Genomic DNA, 22,539 nt, shown 5'->3' with positions numbered 1-22,539 from the left:
TTTTATTTATGATGCGCCTTTCAAGACACTAAATTTTTTTTCCACAAATTGGTGAATGAAAAAATTATATAGGATCAAATGAAAACTACTACTTGCTAAAAATCGATGTTTAAAAGTACTAAAAACCAAAGAAAAATACCAAACACTAACAAACATTCAGCACAGACAATGGGGATGCTGCCATTACATTTTTTTTTTTTTTTTTTTTTTTTTAGATCCGGGGCTAGGAGAAGAACATCCGGGGCTAAAGCTAACAGGGCTAACGACGCCACTGGTGTAGAGGGTGAACAGGAAGGGCACAGTTCCGGGGGGGGGGGGGGGGGGGGGGGGGGCGGTGTTGCTCACCAGTACATCTGACATACTGTGGTCTGTTGGTGAGGTAGTCAGGCCTAACAAAATAAATAGTTTGGTTCCTGTTGGTTGTCAGTTAAGGCCATGGGTAGGTAGGGAATTTAATTTATTTAATTTAATTTTTAATTAAATTTTTTCCCACGGCGACTATGGATAGGGAATTTCTTTATTTAATAAAAATGTTCACGACAACATGGATGCATGTACTCTGCCAGCATGTTTAACACTTTGAGTGCCACTCACTGCTTTTCTCGGGTTTACGACCCGACCGTTGAATGCCACGGTCACAAGTTCGCGATCTGAAATCATATTGCATCACGCGAGCCTACCGTTGGAGATCCAGGGACCGCCGGCGCTCAGATGTGAAAAAAGCGCCCCCTATCGTCTACCAGATGGTAAATCACCCTTTTGGAATGGACTCAATGAAAGTGAATGGGAGAACGGATTTCTGACTCCACATTTTACTTCTCACTGATGCAGCCGGGGTCTACCAGAGTTCATTCTGGAGCCTCTGAGCCGCGCGGATCATGTGTTATACTGTACACACGATGGATCAATACATTTATCGATTTTTTCGAATGGCGATCGGAAATTGGAATAAACCATTTGGATACCATCTGACCTCAGGTAAGGAATCTACGTTATCAGTGTTAGGATAATCAGACTCGTTTTCACTGATATATAAGCGTTTATGTGATATGGCTGTTTTGACTGGAAAAGCCATGAGGAAATTATCAGCGCACGGCACAAGCGTGCATGCGCACACATATACTATCGATCATCTAGCGTTTATTTGAAAACGATTCATAAATAGGCCGACAAATGACAACGTTCTGGAATATTCCAGTAAAAGGCGATTATCATAGGCATGGGTTGTTTTTCCCCGGAAAACGGGTGATTTTCAAAATGCTATCAAACGGAAATGAAGCGATAAAAATACAATCTGCCTTGCCAATGTTGACTGGAAAATGAGTCTTTGATAAGCGACGGGCAGATTAGACACATAGCCATAATTTAAAACATAGATTATTAGGCGATATTAACGTTAACATTGGCCGTGGATGGTGGCACTCAACGGGGTAAATAGGAAAACACGGCCCGGCACTGAAAGTGTTAATATCCATAATACTAAAGGTTAAAATACAAAGACACTGTACTAAGGTAGTAGTATTAAAAATGCCACACCTAAATACTACTCACTAAATAAATATTGTGAAATACTTGCTTTTTATATATTCTCATTATTGACATGGACTGCACTTTTTGACAAAGATTTAACTAAACTTTATTGTAAAAAAATATATATAATAAAAAAATAATTAATTGTACTTTATTTGTATTCATTTTTTTAACCTTAAGAGGTTAACCACATAAAAAAAAATTGGGTCGCACCTAAATCAGCAGGGTCGGTCGGCAACCGGAACCAAGCCATTTATTTTGCATGGCCTCCCTGCTCCAGCCACATCACCGTGAGCCTCGCCTGCTCCAGCCATATCACCGTGAGCCTCGCCTGCTCCAGCCACATCACCGTGAGCCTCGCCTGCTCCAGCCACATCACCGTGAGCCTTGCCTGCTCCAGCCACATCACCGTGAGCCTCGCCTGCTCCAGCCACATCACCGTGAGCCTCGCCTGCTCCAGCCACATCACCGTGAGCCTCGCCTGCTCCAGCCACATCACGTGAGCCTCGCCTGCTCCAGCCACATCACCGTGAGCCTCGCCTGCTCCAGCCACATCACCGTGAGCCTCGCCTGCTCCAGCCACATCACCGTGAGCCTCGCCTGCTCCAGCCACATCACGTGAGCCTCGCCTGCTCCAGCCACATCACCGTGAGCCTCGCCTGCTCCAGCCACATCACCGTGAGCCTCGCCTGCTCCAGCCACATCACTGTGAGCCTCGCCTGCCAGCTGCAAAGGCTGGATAGTGTTGAAGGCGCTGGAGAAGTCAAAGAACACGATTCTCACTGAACTGCGCGGCTCTCTTAGTTCTAACAAGATTGTGTTCGCTAAGAAGTGCTGTGTTTGGGGGAAGAAGAAGGGGGGCAGGGCGTCACAGATCCTTGCATTCTCAATGAGAGTGAGCACTAGCTAGGCCTAAATATCCTGGTTAAGATTGTAAAATATCTGTATTTTATTGTCACAAATAATTTAAAAAAAACTTGAACTTGTAAACACAACAGTGTAAGTTGTTTCTATGCATTTTAACATCCCTATTAACACTTTGTGCCACGGAGGAGAATTCTTGTTATTTCATGCCGACCGGCCACGGACAAGAGATCTAGTTTTTAATCGTTTTTTTTATTAGTGATTTCCATTCATATTTCATCAATCTAGCCTCCCGTTACCACTGGAACTCTCTCTGAGCTCCATTGGGAAAATACCGCCCCCTATCGTCTCTCCCTGTGGTACTGCACCCCATTGGATTAGACTGAATGAAAAGCATGGAGGAAAAAAAATCCTGCTTCCTCATTTTACTTCTCAGACAAGTCACCCGAGACGATCGGATTCATTGTGGCCCATCAGAACAGCGTGGAATCGGTGTTTCGACCACCCAGCGTTGGATCAATAAACGCGATCGATATTTGGAATGGCGATCAGGAATTGGAATAATCTTTTTGGAGAACATCTGATCTGAGGTAAGGAATCTATTTTACCAGTCTTAGGATAATCAGAGATTTTTTCACAGATATCAACGTGGGCCCTGTGTGTGTGTGTGTGTGTGTTTCGACAATGTTGACTGCAAACAAGTCATTGATAAGTGACGGCCAGATTAGACACATAGCCATAATTTAAGATATAGTTTAATGCATATGGGGGATATGCACATACATAGGGGACACACACATACGTAGCTGAGACGCACATACATATACATACCTGAGATACACACTCGCATAGGGGGCAGAGGCACACGTGGATACGAGACACACACAAGAGGTAGGAGTACAGTCACATACCTGAAAGATGCACACACGCACACATATGAGGCATGCATGCACACATACTTACGTGATACACGTACCCACGTACATATATCTGAGACACACATGCATGCATGCTCTCATGCACACCTACATATATCTGAGACGCATTCTCTCACATGCAATATGGAGAAGGATGGCATCCCGATAGAAGATGCAGCACATACCTGCTCGCAGGTAGATCGGTCTACATGTAAAGTATGTGCATCAGGGATATATATGCACAATATATAGTATTTTTTTTCGTAAGTCTTTTTTTAATTTCCATGTCAGTTTTTAATGTATTTGTATGAGTCTTTTACATGTTTTGTATGTTCTTACAAAAAAAAGAAAAAGGCAAATCTTGGACGTTGCATATTGTGATGTGGAAAGATATGTGTTGAATATTGGAGAGATTTGTGCAAAAAAATATATATAAAAAAAAAAAAAACGGATGTAGTTTAATGCGTTCGCAAATATGAGAGCGCTATCATTGAAGTGGGTGGTGGCACGCAACAAGGTTTTGAGACGGGGAGGCGTGGCATCCAAAGTGTTAACCGACCAGTTTCCCGTACACACGAGTAAATAGAATATTGCCAGCATCACTGTGGAAAAGGAACTCACACAGACCATAAAACCAAACGGTGAATGGGATCAGGTGTTTGTTTACATGTCAGTCAGTCAGTAGGTCAGTCAGCCCGTGTGAACATACATTGGTCGTGTAAAGCTCAGGGACAGACTACAAACCAGTTCCACCACACTGTAGTTCCTGGCATGTCACTCATAGATCTCTAGCTTGGTGTGGCAGGCTGAGATAAGACAAACTGACACCAGAAACGCAACCGCATGTGTGTGTGTGTGTGTGCATGCGTGAGTGTGTGTGTTCAATTAAACATCTATATGTGTGTGCCTGATCGTGTGTTCTTTGTGTCAGTGCATCTGTGTGTGGGGTTGTGTCTGCACCTTTAGTGTGTGTGTGGGGTTGTGTCTGCACCTTTAGTGTGTGTGTGGGTGGCCATGCGTGGGCACCAGGGCTGTTGTCTAGTGGGTTGGCGTCATTGCCAGTGGGGTATGTGGGTTTAGTGTCTGAGATTAAGAAGTGTAATCTGATTAGCAGGAGTAATCCTCCATGCTTTCTCAATCTGAGACCTGCTAGCAACGGTCTGGAACCAGAGGGACATTCGTTACCTCTGTCTCTCATTCAGCCTCTGACCTTCCTCTCTCTCTCTCTCTCTCTCTCTCTCTCTCTCTCTCTCTCTCTCTTTTCTGAGTGTCTCTTGTTGTCTCCCTGTTAATCATTCTGTCATGCTGTTTTTACCCCTTGGCTATCTCTCAATGGTTTCTTTAAGACGAGGTGTTAACACACAAATACACGCATGCAGACACATACACACACACACACATATACAGACAAGCACAGACTTGTACGGTGTGGCTGCTATCTAACTCGATGCCTCTATGTAAACGGGCTGTTTCCAGGAGAATGCACCACAGAGCGTTGGTCTACACCTGAAAATGGTTCTCAACCCGTGGTCCTGGTTTCCAGGGGGTCCCCATAAATGGGACCCCATTTCACTATTTCATAATATAGGAGTTGCTATGTATATAATATGCTTTATTTTATTGGCATTTTCAAACATTTAAACCGGCAACTTGAATATAAATAATAAGACATTGGAAAGAGAGAAAATAACTGTTAAAATGATGGGGGTCCCTGAGACAGATTGTTACTCGTCCTCCGCAGCCAGATGTCCGATGTGTAAACCTTGTCATTAACTGGCTCTTATCTCCACAGGACAGACCATAGATATTAGATAATGCTCTATTTTAATGTAGACTAGGGTTTAGGCTAATCCACATAATTAATTTCTATATGTACGGTACACAGTCTCTTTCAGCTGGATGCGAGCTCAGCAGGGCATTGTTTATCAAAATGTACTTCGACTTTATTCTAGATTCCTTCATACGACTATATCAAAGAATATGATCTATTTAAAAAAAATTATTTTGATCAATTCTATCCATAGCATTCATACTTTGGGCAATGATATAAATGAGCTTTTACTGTATCACAGACATTATTAGCTTGTAAAGTACAACACTGTGTGTTGTGAGAAGGTTTTTATGAACGAGGCCCGGCGGTGTGTCATCATGATACGTGTTGTATGTGCGTCTTGGTGGTGGAGTGTGGCAAACAGGAAATAGAGCCTTGTAAACTCTAGTCATTTGCTTACTCTTCTCTCACAAGAATAGAGAAGTGGGTTATGTTGTTTGGTCTTGGACTAGGGCATAATCCATTAAATACTGTTCTCTTAAGGCTGAGCGTAAACTCCCTGCCCCTAATGCATGTTTATGTGTGGTGCTCCAGATTACGTAGATTTAGGGGGAAGACATGGGCCACGTGGCCCCACGTCCGCCTTGTTATCTAACTCACCCATCTGGTATTTGATTGGCCGTTCACCCGCCGCCCCTCTCTCCACGTTGGCTCTCACAGATATCCTCACTCTGTGATTGGTGCTCACGAGTCGAGGTGTGCCTTTTGTTTACGTTTAAACACATGTTCACGCAGCTTTGAGCAGTTAGATTAGATCTACTCAAGACTGAGACTGTGTGTGTTTGTTTTTCTTAGCAGCCTAAGGGATCTTCAAAAACTGTGTTTCATGGCATTATTCTATAAAAGATGAAACACACACACACACACACACACACACACTCACACACATACATTGTCTGAAATATTGTATCTCCATTTATCATTTATTTAGTTAGTTCTCTTAACTTTCTCTGCCACGCTGGCCGCGCATCCTGGCTCATTTGACAGAGACAATTTGCAGTACAGCATGTAAAAGGCGTTAGTTTCTACACACTGTAGTTTGTAGTTTATTACACGCTGAACATGGCCCATTTTCCGAAATAATCCAGTCTTTTTCCACAGATCGCGAGATAGGACGCTTTATGTGCAATAAGCCCGAATTGTTCTGGTTGATTCCCTGAACTCCCAAATACTCACAAATCAAAGGTATATAACATGTACATATGTACCTTCACAAAATCATCAAGAGGGAGGGGGGGGGGGGGGGGGGGTAGTCTTACCCCGAAAATCCGATCGTTAGAAAAAGCCTTGTTTATGACCGGTACAGCAAGCCACTGCGATCGTTACATAAACATGTTCCACGTTCGGTAAGATAGACATAGTCTTACCTTAGCCAGAAGGTTATCCAAAAAGAATAATTCCAATGATCCCATCGGCGATCGCGATTACAAGTTTATATGTAATTACACGTGTTTACTGGACACTAGGTTTTGAGGCGAGCGGATCTGCTTGCTTTGGGAGAGCTCCTCCCCCACAGAGCCAGTCTCGATGCCTAGATGCATTCAATGACAATAATGCTGCCTGCCTGCCTTCCTATCCGAGTTCAAATGGTAGACGATACTGCCATCTTGTGATATTCTATCGGCATTGCAGTTCAAGCGTATGTGGCTGTGCCAAAGTGATTCAGATCGCTTCGGGCGAGTCTGTAGCACGGGGACAGGGAGCGAAATTAACTTTTTGACTCACCGGCCAGTGGCGGGTAGATGGGAAGAATCTACCCGCCAAGCATATTTCTTACCCGCCAACTTTTTTTTTATACAATTTTTTTTTAAATTATTTTATATAGATTTTTTTTTAATAAAATATATATATTATATAATCATACTTGTGATTGTGTTATCTGCGAGACATCGCCACCTCGCTGTCTGCTCGAGTGGCCTCCAGCTCCAGCAAGGATTCTCCGGGGGTGCAGCTGGACCCTAAACGCTACATTCAGCATGCAAAAGAATTCTCCGGCGCTGCACCTGGACCCTAGTCAGCAGCCCTCACTCATGCGATGTAAACCAGGGACTCGAATACGCATGTTGTTGTTGTAGGACATTGATGCCAAGAGCTATCTGTAGCTACTGCTGGATGGCGTTGGGACAACGCCTCAGTGAACTATTTAGTTTACTGCGACATTTCGTAGTGACTAGTTACCTAGCCAACGGAGGTATTATGCACTGGACTATTGCTGGAGGATTTGTTGATGTCGGGAGCTATCCGTAGCTAGCCGGCTGGATAACGTTACACAATGCCTCGTGTATTAAACTAAGTGAATAGTTGACTGGGTCATTTTGTAACGGTAGCTAACGTTATCTCACGAAGGTCCCACACTGACTAGACTAACGTCACGGTGAGGCAATAGCCTCTGTTTACATGCAGGCATTAGCAGCAGCAGCAGTGCTAACTAACGTCACGGTGACTCGGAGGCAATAGCCTCTGTTTACATGCAGCATACAGAAACAGGTGGGGAGGGGCTAGCAGCAGCAGTGCGCGGTGCGCTGCATGTCTGTGCAGAGACAGCGAGTGAGAACTCCGCTAAAGAATTGGATCATGATTTTCGGTTTTCACATGACTATTTGATTGCCCGTCACACGGCGCTCAGACGTCTCAGTGGGAGGCGCCAAACGTAAAAACTGAGCGCAAATGGCGGGTGGCGCTCTCTAGTTTCGGTCCCTGCACGGGGATCAAAGGAAAAAGATCAAACGATCTAATAATGTATATATACGTGATTGGCGTTCAACGCATGGCGAGCAAACACGTATATATACGTGGTCGGCGCAGATTGAGTTAACAGCTGACATTTAAAATGTTTCTTGAACCAGGTACCTGGAGCCAAACCATTGATAATGCACTGAGCATTTTCCAAAATCCAAACAATCCATCCTTAGCTAAAGATAGTTCATTAGTTGATTAATCGATCAGTTTAGTATCAAAACTTTGTTCATCAATTCGTTTTTTTATGCATTTCTTTCCCATGCTGAATGAGTTAGGCTATATCTGGAAACATGATAGGCACGTCTCTGGTAATACACTAGATTTAAAGAGGTCCTTCTCCATTTTACTGGTTTGTCAATCAACTATCGATCAACTACTCGATTAGTCGGAAAAAAATGGAGGCCATGTGGAACACATCCCTTTCCAGCTGCTCACCAACACTAGACTTTCAGAGTATTTCACAGGCAGTAGGTGGAATCTGGCCCACAGTGTGTGTGTGTGCATGCAACTTGCATTCTATCTATCACAAACATGCCATATCATGCCTTTTTTATGTAAGTGTGTGTGTGCAATTCATTGTGTTCTGTTTTTGTACACAACCACTTTTCTTTCTCTCTGTGTGTGTGTGTGTGTGAGAGAGAGCATGTTTGTGTGAGAGCATGTGTGCAGTTCATTGTGTGTTTTTGTGCACAACCACTTGTATTTCTGTGCGTGTGTGTGAGAGCATGTGTGCGCCTCCTATTTCCACCACCAGGCACCATAGTCATGTGACCACCTAATCACCCCCTCTGTAGCCTGACAGGGCAGCAGAGGGGCAGGTGGGGGTGGAGGGTACTGGGGCAGTGAGGTGGTAGAGCAGGCCAGGTTGGGGGGGGGGGTTAGGGGGGGGGTACTGGGGGGCAGTGAGGATGGTAGAGCAGGGCAGGTGGGGGTGGAGGGTACTGGGGCAGTGAGGTGGTAGAGCAGGGCAGGTGGGGGGGGGGGGGTACTGGGGGGCAGTGAGGATGGTAGAGCAGGGCAGGTGGGGGTGGAGGGTACTGGGGCAGTGAGGTGGTAGAGCAGGGCAGGTGGGGGGGGGGGGGGTACTGGGGGGCAGTGAGGATGGTAGAGCAGGGCAGGTGGGGGTGGAGGGTACTGGGGGGCAGTGAGGATGGTAGAGCAGGGCAGGTGGGGGTGGAGGGTACTGGGGGGCAGTGAGGATGGTAGAGCAGGGCAGGTGGGGGTGGAGGGTACTGGGGCAGTGAGGATGGTAGAGCAGGGCAGGTGGGGGTGGAGGGTACTGGGGGGCAGTGAGGATGGTAGAGCAGGGCAGGTGGGGGTGGAGGGTACTGGGGCAGTGAGGTGGTAGAGCAGGGCAGTAGAGGGGCATGTGGGGGGGGGGGGTACTGGGGCAGTGAGGTGGTAGAGCAGGGCAGTAGAGGGGCATGTGGGGGGGGGGGGTACTGGGGCAGTGAGGTGGTAGAGCAGGGCAGTAGAGGGGCATGTGGGGGAGGGGGGGTACTGGGGGGCAGTGAGGATGGTAGAGCAGGGCAGGTGGGGGTGGAGGGTACTGGGGCAGTGAGGTGGTAGAGCAGGGCAGCAGAGGGGCAGGTGGGGGGGGGGGCAGTGAGGTGGTAGAGCAGGGCAGCAGAGGGGCAGGTGGGGGGGGGGGGCAGTGAGGTGGTAGAGCAGGGCAGCAGAGGGGCAGGTGGGGGGGGGGGGCAGTGAGGTGGTAGAGCAGGGCAGGTGATGGAGCCTGAACAACACAAAGGCAGAGAATCAGCAGGGAGCTCATGATTACATTTTCCGGGTCTATGATTTGATTATGAAATTAGTGGTCCTTTTGTGATAAAAAAATAAGAAATTCAATGCATTAATAAAAATTTCTTTTATTGTATAGTATACAACACATTAGAAAAACAAATCACACATTCAAAACCCAGGAAACAGGACAGACTAAATGCATTATTGAGGGGAGAAAGAGGAGGTGTCAGGGGGGAAGGGGGGGGGGGTGAGAGAGGAATTGTGTTGCACAGTGTTGTCGAGGGGGGGAGGATGGGGTTGTCGGTGGGAGGGGTGATGATAGTCACATGAGTGTGTGTGTGAACAACAATACCTTTTTTGTCTCCTCTGGTGTGGTCTTGTCCAATGGTTCTCAACGCGGGGTCTGGGGACCCCAGGGTGAACTTCAGAGTTCCAAGGTGTCCCTAGGAAATACATTTCACTAATTTCATGCTGTAGAAGCCCAGGATGTATAAGAACAACCATCACAGGTTGCACTCTCTCTCCACTGTCATTCCCCCACCTACAATATTATGGAATTCTGGACGTAATCATATGTAATAATAACCAAAGTCTTCTCAGATTGGGAGTCCCTGAGACAGAGATCCCAAATCAGACGGATCATGCCGCAGCCTAATGTGTATCAATCTGGGGGTCCTTCAGTTCAGTTCAGTTATTTTTGGACACATAACAACGGTCATTCCATAAATCGCCAAAGTTTTACCAGCTGCTATTGCAGCATTGTCCGAAAAGGGCTAGGGAGAAGCACTAGGCTTGTCGGGCCCTACCCCTGAAGACTTACGTTTCGTATATATATATATTTTTTTTTTATTTACATACATACATAGTACACATTACAAAATATAGTACACAATACAGTACTGGGGGTCCTTGACACAAAACAAGGTTGAGAATCGCATAATGGCTGGGTATCATTTGAAGATCTTTGATACCGGTGCCAATACTGATACCTGGGAGAGTTATGTGCATTGCGTGTTCTCTGTGATCCACACGGAGGCTTTGTTACATTTTGGATGATTTTGGATTGTGGTCGAACAGAAGAAATGTTATATCTTGGAACAAACGTGCTTATCGGCTCACTGATGAGATTGACTAGTGTCATTTGATACCAATGTACCGATACCACAGCGTTCTTCTTCGATACTCGATAGTAGCATCAGATGTCAATACCCGGCCCTAGAACCATTGGTATAATCCAACAGCTGTTTTTTATTGACCCTCAGAGCTCTCCACTCCAAGCTAAGGCCGGCTTTGTTCTGGTTGACTGTCCGCATGGCCGCTCAACACAACCTGCCCACCATCCTGTCGCGTGGCGGGTTGGACAGAATTACCTCTAACGGAGTTGGAGAAGTCTTTTAAGCGCTGCTGGCTTTCATGCTGGGTAGAGTCTGAAATAATATAATCTGCACACTGTTGAACTTGCTCCGGGAGTTTTCATGCTGATCTTTTGTTTGTCCTGCACCTGATCACCAGACCAGGATGTGCATGCTCTACTTTTCTGAATGACACCTGTAATGACACCTGTAACACAAGCTTCTGGTTGGACGTCTGCCACAAGGACACCTGATGCTGCTGCTGATGGGATCCAAACCATAGAGTAACCATAGAGTAACCATAGAGTAACCATAGGTAACGCCTAATGAAGGCTTCTGATAGGAACCACACCATAGAGTAACTATAGGTAACGCCTAATGAAGGCTTCTGATAGGAACCAAACCATAGAGTAACCATAGGTAACGCCTAATGAAGGCTTCTGATAGGAACCAAACCATAGAGTAACCATAGGTAACTCCTAATGAAGGCTTCTGATAGGAACCACACCATAGAGTAACCATAGGTAACGCCTAATGAAGGCTTCTGATAGGAACCACACCATAGAGTAACTATAGGTAACTCCTAATGAAGGCTTCTGATAGGAACCAAACCATAGAGTAACCATAGGTAACGCCTAATGAAGGCTTCTGATAGGAACCACACCATAGAGTAACTATAGGTAACTCCTAATGAAGGCTTCTGATAGGAACCACACCATAGAGTAACCATAGGTAACGCCTAATGAAGGCTACATATTTCGCTAGTGAGAAATGCAGTTTCTCAAAAGCGGTAGAGAAAAGGGGGCCCTCATGAGGGACATCAAAAAGGGTTCCTGGGGACTTCTAGTAATGAAACATGCTGAGATAATAAAAAATGTAATGACATCAAGGCAGTCTGCTCAAAGTAAAAGGTTGTGGCCTCAACCAGTTGAAAACACGCTGATCCCAGACATGAGCTTAGTTGCAGCTTGGGGCAGGGAGGGCCCACAGACCCCCAGTGTAGCCACACAGGCACACTGGTATGTAGGGCAACGCAGGACAGAGCAGAGGGCTTTATGAGAGAGGGAGGGGGGGGTGGGTGGGTGGGTGGGTGGGGGAGTTCTTAATGTGGTGTGGTCACTAGAAGTATCTGCCTGTCTGTCTCTCGTCCTCTCTGATTAGCTGCGGCATGTGAGACCGGCAGTGTGACAGAGAGACAGATAGACAGTTGGTTGGGTAGGTGGGTTCATGCTAGGACCCTTTCAGTTCCACTATGGCTTTATTACAGGCTGTAAAGAGAGAGACGGGTACTGGCAGTGTGTGAGACAGGCAGGTGGGAGGTCAGTGGGTGTTATACTCTAGAGAAACAGACAGGTAGCCACACAGAAAGACCGGTAGTGTGCAAAAAGCAGACAGACAGCAGGTGTTAAGAGACAGACAGACAGACAGACAGACAGACAGACAGACAGACAGACAGACAGACAGACAGACAGTCAGGGTGTTTCCCACGCTACAGAGTGGGATATGGCTAAGCAGAGACCCACCCTGTACCAACAGACCCTAGAGCTGTTGGTTTAGCCAAAGTATGTCATGTGTGTGTCCTTGGGTCTGTCTCTGTGAGTGTTTGGGGTAGTTGCTACAGTAGAAATGTAGCACATGTCCCCACTTCCCCACTTGGTCACATACCGTTACCTTCCTACAGAGAATAGAATAGAATACATTTAGAACATGTAACAAATAATAAGAAAACAAACGCACACAAGAAATAAAAGCATAACCCAATAGAATGAACACAGGGTTCATACAAGGTCATTGAAGTGCTTAAAGTTAGAAAACAAAGTCAAGGATTGGAATTCCTTGAAAACAGCCCATTTTTAACAAGGTGCTTAAAAAGTCCTTGAAAATAAAATCAACCATTCGCATTGAAAGTTTTGTTCATCCATGATAAAATTGTTCTGAATCAAGAATATTTTTTTTTATCTTAAGTCTAACTAATTGTCGGAAATTGGTTTTAAGCCATTGGATCCGATGTTCTTTTTTTTTTATATATAAAAAACTGAATTTAAAAGTGAATTGTATCCTTTAAAAAAATAGTGCTTGGGAAAGTACTTGAAAGTCCTTGAATTCTGTGGGAACCCTGTGAACAGTAAAAGTATAAAGTAAATTCTCCATAAACAAAATAAATAAATTTTACGAATATGTCTGTAAACAACTAGGAAGAAGTATACACTGTGTGTGTGTGTGTGTGTGTGTGCGTGCGTGCGAGTGTGCGCGCACGTACACACACACAGACTAGGGCTGGGCAATTAATCGGAAAATAAAATCACGATCTCGATTCATAGACCTATGCAATCTCATTTCTAAGTTATGACGATTTATTTTAAATTAAAATAATTATAATTTTAATTAAACTTTTGTTTCTTTTTTTTTACTTTACTTTTTAAATGATTTTATTGAAAAAAATAAATCGTGAGAGAATCGTGATCTCAATTCTTAGAGAGAAAAATCGTGATTCACATTTGAGCAAGAATCGCCCAGCCCCTAACACAGACACGAACAGCAGGCCATGTTGGGGGAGCACAGCGTGAAGGGACACTTTGCCATAAAAACTGATGTACTGTTCCACCTCTAAGGGTGTGTTCACACCTGAAAGTCCGGGGATAGTCTGGACTTTCTGGTGGACCAAATGTGAAATGTTTGATTTTGGTCTGCGTTCACACTACCCTGTTTGGTGCGGATCTAATTTGTAAACAAAGGCCATGCTGTCGCCAAGTCGTTCATCTATTGGACTAGCACTCACAAACGTAAACAGTTGGCGACAGCGTCTCTTGTGATAAAGCAGAAAGATACTGTCATTACGAGCGTGGCGCAAGTCGACTAGAGAGTATAGAGATAGAGGGAGAGAGAGAGAGACTGTCCGCGCGCGGCGCCAGTCTAGAGGGAGAGAGAGAGAGAGAGGAAGAGAGAGACTTGTCCGCGCGCCTGTCATTCATTTGAGTTGGGTCGCGCGCAAGCTGTCACTTGGCGCTGTCAAGTTGGGTCGCGCGACCGCCGCCACTAGGCACCTGTCACTCATTTGCTCTAGATTAGATACTATATAAAGTTCGATCGCGTTCACACCAACAGCAAACAAACCATGGTCCACTTTGAAACGAACAGAGTCCCAACTTTTCAAGAGGACCATGGTTCGGTTGTTTGGTCCTCATTATAGTTCGGTTTGCGTTAGTGTTGTCAAAAATATCGAAGTATCGATACATATCGATACTGAATATTTAAAAAGGCTTCGATACTCATTTCCCGAAGTTTGTGAGGTACATGCAACACAGATTACAGTGTTTACATCTGTCTGCTTGAGAAAATACCATGTTCTGCATTTGCAATAAAAATGATTGAAGTGAGATGAACAGTTATTTTTAAATGTGTGATCTAAAGATAAACAAAGGGTTTTAAAAGTGTTATATTTATCTTCTCTTATAGTACCAGACTCGAAGCTGAGGAGAATCAACCAGCAACAAAAGCTAAATTTGTTAAAAAAAAAATATATATATATATATATATTTTTTTTTTTGGTATCGAAATGGTATCGAAGTATCGATACTTTTCAAGGTATCGTATCGAAGTCGAAATTCCAGTATCGTGACAACACTAGTTTGCGTTCATACCTGTACAAACCAAACGGACTATCGATCTAAAGGGACCATGGTCCACTTAAAGTGGACCAAACAGGGTAGGTGTGTGTGAACGCGCCCTAAATCACCTCGTATTGCAAAAATATTTTGCATGTATTGTTTTTACATGGATGGTAACACTTTTAGCACCCAGACACTACATCCCCAAACCACAGCAAAACCATAGCAAAACGTGATGAAAATCACACACTGCGACCAACACACCCCCATTTATTTATGTTTCCTCAGATTGGACCTTATAGAATAGACTCAATAGCTGGCATTGAGGTGCTATGAAATTTCTTTCCCACTCAATTCAGTAACTCACTCATGGTTTGCCGCTCTACCCCTAGTGGTGGTTCACAGGAAACACACTTGGCGTCTATGACACTACAGTATGTGTCCTTGTTTTCCTTTGGACCAAATGATACCATAGTAGTCTATTGCCCAAAAGTCAAACGTACATGTCGGTGTCTGACCTGGGATCAGTTCAGACCCCCCCCCCCCCCCCCTGTCTGCCGTTTGATCCATGGTCTGAAGTAGATTTCCATGGTATTTCTACAGTCTGGGTTGGTTATTGACTGACTAACCCTGTCTGACTCCATTTAATATGACAACCTCTTACTGAGCTCACTGTGTCTTGAGATGGATTTAACCTAAATGTTTGCGGCGCTTTTCCCCTAAGTCGCTCGTGTGTATGTACGCGTCTGGTTGTGTGTTTGGGTGTGTGTATTTAAGAGAGAGCGAAAGAGAGAGAGAGAGGTGTATGTGTGTGTTTTGAATTGTTCTACATTTAGATGAGGCTTGACTGGCAAGACTGCTTGAGGGCTGGACCACAATTATTTTATAACCTGTTTCCACTCTCACTCAGGTACCACAGTGGAACTGCGTCCAGAGAATTCCTTCAAGGGATCCAACTATGACTTCGGCAACATTGGCCTGGCCCTCTACAGTGGTCTGTTTGCCTATGGTGGCTGGTGAGTATGTTACAACCTATGTAAAATGTTGGCGTGTTCTTTTAATTCAGGCTCACTACAAATAGGCCGTAAGGTGAAGCCTGTTAGTTTCATCCCGTTCCCACCTCGGCGGACTACGCCATTTTCACTCTGGGTGAAAGATCTATTGGTGTAGATTTAGGAATAAAAAGTTCTCCATTTACAATCCTGCCCGTTTTGCGCAATCATAATTTTAAAGTCGAGACTAGATCTTTCCTCGCGAACGGATAGTTGGTCACCGCGTAGATATATTTGATGTAATTGGTGCGAGTTCTGTCACATGTCTTGCGCTCGACCAATAGCAGCTCTCTTTGTTGCGAGGTTACGGCCGCAAATATGACATCCACACACATTGACCACACACATTGACAGTGTTGTGAAGAAGGCACGACAACGCCTCTACTTCCTCAGGCGCCTAAGGAAGTTCCAAGTCAGCCAGAAGATCCTTAAGAACTTCTACTCATGTACAATAGAGAGCATCTTGACCGGCAACATCACCTCCTGGTTTGGGAATAGCACTGCACAAGACCGAAGCAGACTACAAAGAGTGACACGTTCAGCCGAACGCACAATTGGAGGGGGGCTCCCCACCCTCCAGAACATTTACAACAAGCGTTGCAAGGGCAAGGCTAAGAGAATCATTAAAGACTCCAGTTACCCGAACAACTGCCTCTTTGAACTGCTGCGGTCAGGCAAGCGATACCGGAGTCTCAAGGCGAGCACAGAAAGACTCAGAAGAAGCTTCTATCCCCAGGCCATCAGGCTGCTAAACGAACAATGAATGAACACTACACAACAACAACCACCAAACGCACATAGCACACACATCCACACGCACACACTCACTTTAAACAAACACACTGTAGCACCCACTCCACACACTTTATAGCACACACCCACTTTAAACAAACACACTGTAGCACCCACTCCCCACACTTTATATTTATGGATGAAGGATTGCACTACAACTCGTACACCTTACTGTAAATTGTACCTAAAATTGTACCTCATCCCATTTCTGCTTTGCACTAGATAGTACTGTACATTAGTACACTGCATAGTATTGTGTATTGTATATTATATGGTAACTCAGAACATTGTACATATGTCTATACCGAACACTGTGACCTCATTTTTCTTCTTCTAAATTCATGCTATATTATGTTATTATGTTATTTGATACTATCTTGTCTAGCACAGTCTCTGGAGCGTAACAGTAAGAAGCATTTTGTATGAATGTATTCTGTACTTCTGTATGACAACTATTAAAGAACTTGAACTTGAACTTGAACTTGAACTTGGTAACGTTACATCTCGACGAGTACAGAAGAGGACGAAAATGGACTAAAAACACCTTCTAAAGTTTGCAAAAAGATTTCTAAACAATGTTATATGCATCTCACGTCCGTTCAGAAAGAACGTGTACAAGATTTTACACAGACACAGTGGGATAGATATAGAAACTGCGTTGAACGGTGGCTTAACCTACCAGGCGAGAATCATACCATTGCGGAGACATACAAACATTGTTTAGAGAACGATTGTGCCAATGTTCCTGGAGATGCTGGTTTTCACGCTACTTGCGTTTTATCGTCATAAAGCACCTGGATACAGCTGAGAAACAGGCCACAGCGTGTTCTGCAGCTCAAGATGTGGATACACTATTTGATGCTGTGCTGAGAGACAGTTTAGCTGTGTTTTTATAGTTTACTTAACTAGCATTCTAGTTTTCTTCAGATACTGTATGCCATCTAGTTTTATTGTTTACAGTGATGTTTATGTAGCCTAAAACATGCTTTTGTATTGATCACAGCGTCGTATTTTACCGAACCTAAAACATGCTTTTGTATTGATCACAGCGTCGTATTTTACCGAACCTAAAACATGCTTTTGGTAACGATCGCAGCTTTGTAAAACGACCCCCCGCCTTGATGACTTTGTGAAGAAACATCTATATGGTATATACCAGGGGTGGCCAACCAGTCAGAGACTAAGAGCCACAAAAATTACTGTGGTACCACAAAGAGCCACACCATATACCAGCGTTTCTCAACTTTTTTTTTGTCACAGCACCCTTCATGTGTTTATAGGTCCCACCCTCTGGCCTCTGATGTTGCTAATGTCTTTTTTATTTGGGCCTCACAGGGTTAAAGGTACCCTGTGAGACCCACGGTTGCAAAATTACAAAATCACTTTTAGCCATTTAAAAAAAAAAGTCTGTAAATGTTTATTTAAAAAATGTTAAGCACATGTATAATCAATTGGTCCTGTTGTTCAGCCTCACAATGCTATTTGATAGTAAATGTGTTTATGTCCCACCCTCTGGCCTCTGAAGTTGCTAATGTCTTTTTAATTTGGGCCTCACACCTCTTAAGCCCGAGATATACAGTAAAAGTGTATATTTTTAGCATTACGTTTGTTTACCAATGATTTGAACTGTTATTAGTGAAATATAAGATTATAGAAATCTCAGGGCATTGAGTCGGAAACCGGCGCATATTGACAGGAGGAAGTGGAACAGCCAAAAGTGAGTGTAGTCTTTTGAAGGAAGAGACTCTGGGCTTTCGAATTTAGAAAAACTACCCTACCCAGCTCACACCAGCCCCTGTCGATCATCTGACTTCTGGATTTACTTTTTTATTTCTCTTATTTTTGGGGATTATCTCCCACAAACCTGAATGTTATTGCCATAAAACAGAACGCAGTTCGTTTCTCTACCTTTCTGTGAACGTCTAGCAAAAAATGGTGTTGCAATATGATGAAAAATGGTGGAGAAATTTACATTATAAAAGATATGTCAGAATTCAGTACTGTATCTACAAAACCTTCTGTTTAATCATCTTCCCTTTATTCATTTGCTTAGATTTTTCAGGTCTGGTCAATTTTAGCATGGTGTTATTCACAGTCAAAGATTTATTTGTATTTTTTTTAAATGGAATTGATATTCTCCTTTTGGTTCATTACAATTTACTCAAGCCTAGTAACAGACACAGTATTTATGACACTGGGAATGCATGATGATGACACCTGAGATCCATAGATGTCCCTAGATTCAGATAACAAGAACATGCAAATTGACAATTTTTAAAGAAATCTGTAAATGTTTATTCTACGTCCTTATGGAATGAGTGACATACAAAAAAAAATTAAAAATAAATAATTTATTATTTTATTTTTTTATGGGTGGAAGAGCCACACATTGACAGCCACCCCTGGTATATACCTTAGATTTGGAAATAATATAGGTTTCAGGCGAGCAACCCGAACGATTTCCTCATAATGCACATAATACGTCATAACTCCCGTTCCAGGAGATCAGTCTGGATTATAGTGAAACGAGGCGATCTTTAGCACGGGATAGGGCACAAACTAAGGTATGTAGACATACACTGTTTTTTCCCATGTTGGACTATAAATAGTGCTTGTCAAATGAGCCATACTATTGTCTCCATAGCTATAATATAGAATATACGATAGTTCAAGTCAAGTCAAGTCAAGAGTTTTAATTGTCACGGCATACAGGTATACAATGAAATGCGGGTGGTCTTGCCCGCAACGATGTGCAATACAGTGGTACAACATATAATAGAATAAAAAAATGAAAAAACAACATTGTGCAGTAAACAGGTAACGGGTAACATGGAGTGACATCTCGGTATCTGTACATAGTTATTTACAGAGCATATGGGACATGCTAGTTAGCTTTGGTAGTGCAATACACTGTTCCTGTTATTTCAGCAAACATCGTGGTGAAAATGATCAATAACGCATGGCGCCAGGGATTAAAGATGGGAAAACAGCAGTGAATGAGTTAATACAGTAACAAAGGCATACCTGAACCTTCACTGTGTGCCATCAGCCCTAACAAACAGAAACAGCTCACTGTCCATGTTGTATAAAGTCACATGTTTAGTTAGGTGTGAAGTAAAACTCTAAATCATGTCTTTGTGCTTCCAGGAACTATTTGAACTTTGTCACAGAGGAGATGATTGAGCCAGCCAAGTGAGTAATGTTGATTTAAGAAATTACTGTAGTCTACTGTTGATTTAACTAAGTACTGTAGTCTAGTGTTGATTTAAATAAGTACTGTTGACTTGACTAAGTACTGTAGTCTAGTGTTGACTTAACTAAGTACTATAGTCTAGTGTTGATTTAACTAAGTACTATAGTCTAGTGTTGACTTGACTAAGTACTATAGTCTAGTTTTGACTTAACTAAGTACTGTAGTCTAGTGTTGACTTAACTAAGTACTGTAGTCTAGTGTTGATTTAACTAAGTACTATAGTCTAGTTTTGACTTAACTAAGTACTATAGTCTAGTGTTGACTTAACTAAGTACTGTAGTCTAGTGTTGACTTAACTAAGTACTATAGTCTAGTTTTGACTTAACTAAGTACTATAGTCTACGGTTCAGTGGTGAAAATAAAGCAGTTTCAAGGACAGTGGATGATTACAATTGAATTAAACAAAACAATCAATGATTTTCAGGGCGAGAGATTTTGTAATTGCAAACTAATATAACTATACATCAAAATAAATAAAGGAATTTCACAAACAAACTATTGTATGACTGCAATTGTATTTGATGTAATGAATCATAACTGTAATCTTGTTCTTCTCTCCTCTGCCACTTTTCTTCCCCTCTCTCTTGCTTTCTCTTTCCCTATCTACCTATCTCTGTCTTTCTATCTCTCTCTCTTGCTTTCTCTTTCTATTTCTCTCTCTTTCTATCCCTTCTCTCTCCCCTCTCTTTCTCTCCCCCTCTCTCTTCTCTCTTTCTCCTCTCTTTCTATCTCCCCCCTCTCTCTTCTATATCTCTTTCTATTTCTCTTTCTATCCCTCTCTCTCTCTCTTCTATATCTCTTTATATTTCTCTCTTTCTACCCTCTCTCTCCTATATTTCTCTCTTTCTACCCCCCCCCCCTCTCTCTCTCCTATCTCTCTCTCTCTCTCTCTCTCTCTCTCTCTCTCTCTCTCTCTCTCTCTCTCTCTCTCTCTCTCTCTCTCTCTCCTCTCTCTCTCTCTCTCTCTCTCTCTCTCTCTCTCTCTCTCTCTCTCTCTCTCTCTCTCTCAGGAACCTTCCCCGGGCCATCATCATATCTCTGCCCATCGTAACCGTAGTGTATGTTCTGACCAACCTGGCGTACTTCACCACCCTCACCCCTGACCAGATGCTTGACTCCAAGGCTGTGGCTGTGGTGAGTACACACTGTAATCTTACACATTAAATACTACACAGCACTAGAGTACTAGAACCGTAACACATCCAGTACTTCCGGTTTGACGACAGTATGTGACGGTCGCATCTGTCACAAGCTCCGCTCCAATTTTTGTTAATTTCGCTTAAAAACCTACTTTATACAACACTAATGTGTTTAAACCTCGACGTATATATTAACTAAGACCTTCAACTAACTATATCAACAGCATGCCAGCAAAGAAAGATAACTCAAAAAGCCGTGAAGCAGATTCTCCAACGGTAGACGGTGCGGTGACACGTTCCACAGTGAAGGGAAAAGCAGACGCTATTGAGAATAAAAAGCCAGACAATCGCATGGATTCCAACATTCCTACGACCTCAGCCGAGACAGTCACGGAGAGTATGTCACCCGACTTCAAAACGCTGATGACAGCTATGATGAAGATCTTAACCGACAAGGTTAATGATATTGCTAAAGCTGTGGAAAGAGCCGAGACTAATGCTACCGCATTTAAGATAGCCATAGAGGCTAAACTTGAAGAAATCAAGACACAGGTTGTAGCACAAACCGATCGCATAACGGCGGTTGCAAATACTGGGATCGAATACTCACGGAAACAAGATGAGAAGAATAAGGAACTATTTGAAGCTATCGCCGAAGTATCGAAGGAAATGCAACTGGAAAACAAACAGCTCCGGCAGTTGATCCATGACAACAAGGAGGAAAACTTGATCCATCTGCTAGAAATAGAACGGCACGCCCGCAGATTTAACCTCCGTATAGTGGGTTTGGATGAATCAGTCAACTGCACAGATGACAAGTTTGCTGCAGTGCTAGTCGAAATCCTAGGTTCTGAAATCCTATCTACAGAACCGATAGTGGACAAACGGTACAGAATTGGGACTGAAAACTACAACAACAACAAGGAAAGAGTGATAATTGCTAGTCTACGGGAAACTGCAACAAGAGACACGATCATCAGGGAATCACGCAAGAAATGGGGAAAACTGATGTACAAAGGGAAGAAAGTGTGGTTTTATGAAGACATGTGCAAGGAAGCCATAACTCTGCGAGCCCACTACAAGGGTGTAGTACACCGGCTATATGAGAAAGGTCTCCACCCCGTCTTACGGTATCCAGCTATCCTTTCCATAGTTGAGGGAGAAGGAAAGAGATTCGTGCTACGTTCGCTTGAGGCGGCAGAAGATTACGTGAAGAATATAAAAAGTGGATGACAAGATTCATCTTTCATGGATAACTCTACAATTGCATGGACATCAAAAACGGCAACATACAAGCTTTTGACAACATTGAGAAATAAGTAATTTGATATAAAACGCTAAACACCATATATAAATAGATTCATGGTAATATGCAGATCATGATTTGATACCGACCATTTTGGAACATTCTAGAATTTTCTATTCTATTTTTCTTACTTGAAGGCTATGAGTCATAACGGAATATTCTGGAATACACTGGATTGTTATTGTTCTAAGGCACGAGGAATGTACTGGAACACTAAAACATCAATCTGCAAGTCACAAGCAGCTGACAGCACTCTGGAATACAATACCTTTTTCAATGATGGCCCCGTGAAACAACAACGATATGAGACTTGGTCATGAAATAGATGTGAAGAACAACGACCACCATAACAGATTAATGATCACGCATGACGGGGGACGATCTGCATACAAGTATTTAAAAATCTCCTTGTC

The 22,539-nt window shown here is 43.4% G+C and overlaps 1 protein-coding gene across 1 annotated transcript in view; it reads left to right on the top strand.

Annotated features, from left to right (window-relative positions):
• The window catches only part of slc7a5 (solute carrier family 7 member 5), a 79,208-nt gene that overhangs the window by 36,326 nt on the left and 20,343 nt on the right, over positions 1 to 22,539 (top strand). Inside the window, exons 3-5 of the mRNA XM_084316664.1 lie at positions 15,495 to 15,600; positions 19,576 to 19,620; positions 20,692 to 20,815. Coding sequence (XP_084172790.1) covers positions 15,495 to 15,600; positions 19,576 to 19,620; positions 20,692 to 20,815 — 275 coding nt within the window. The remainder of the gene's footprint in view (positions 1 to 15,494; positions 15,601 to 19,575; positions 19,621 to 20,691; positions 20,816 to 22,539) is intronic.

This window comes from Notolepis coatsorum (genome assembly GCF_963971535.1).
Source record: "Notolepis coatsorum genome assembly, chromosome: 6".
Taxonomy (NCBI): domain Eukaryota; kingdom Metazoa; phylum Chordata; class Actinopteri; order Aulopiformes; family Paralepididae; genus Notolepis; species Notolepis coatsorum.
This window is presented reverse-complemented; position numbering and strand designations above follow the sequence as displayed.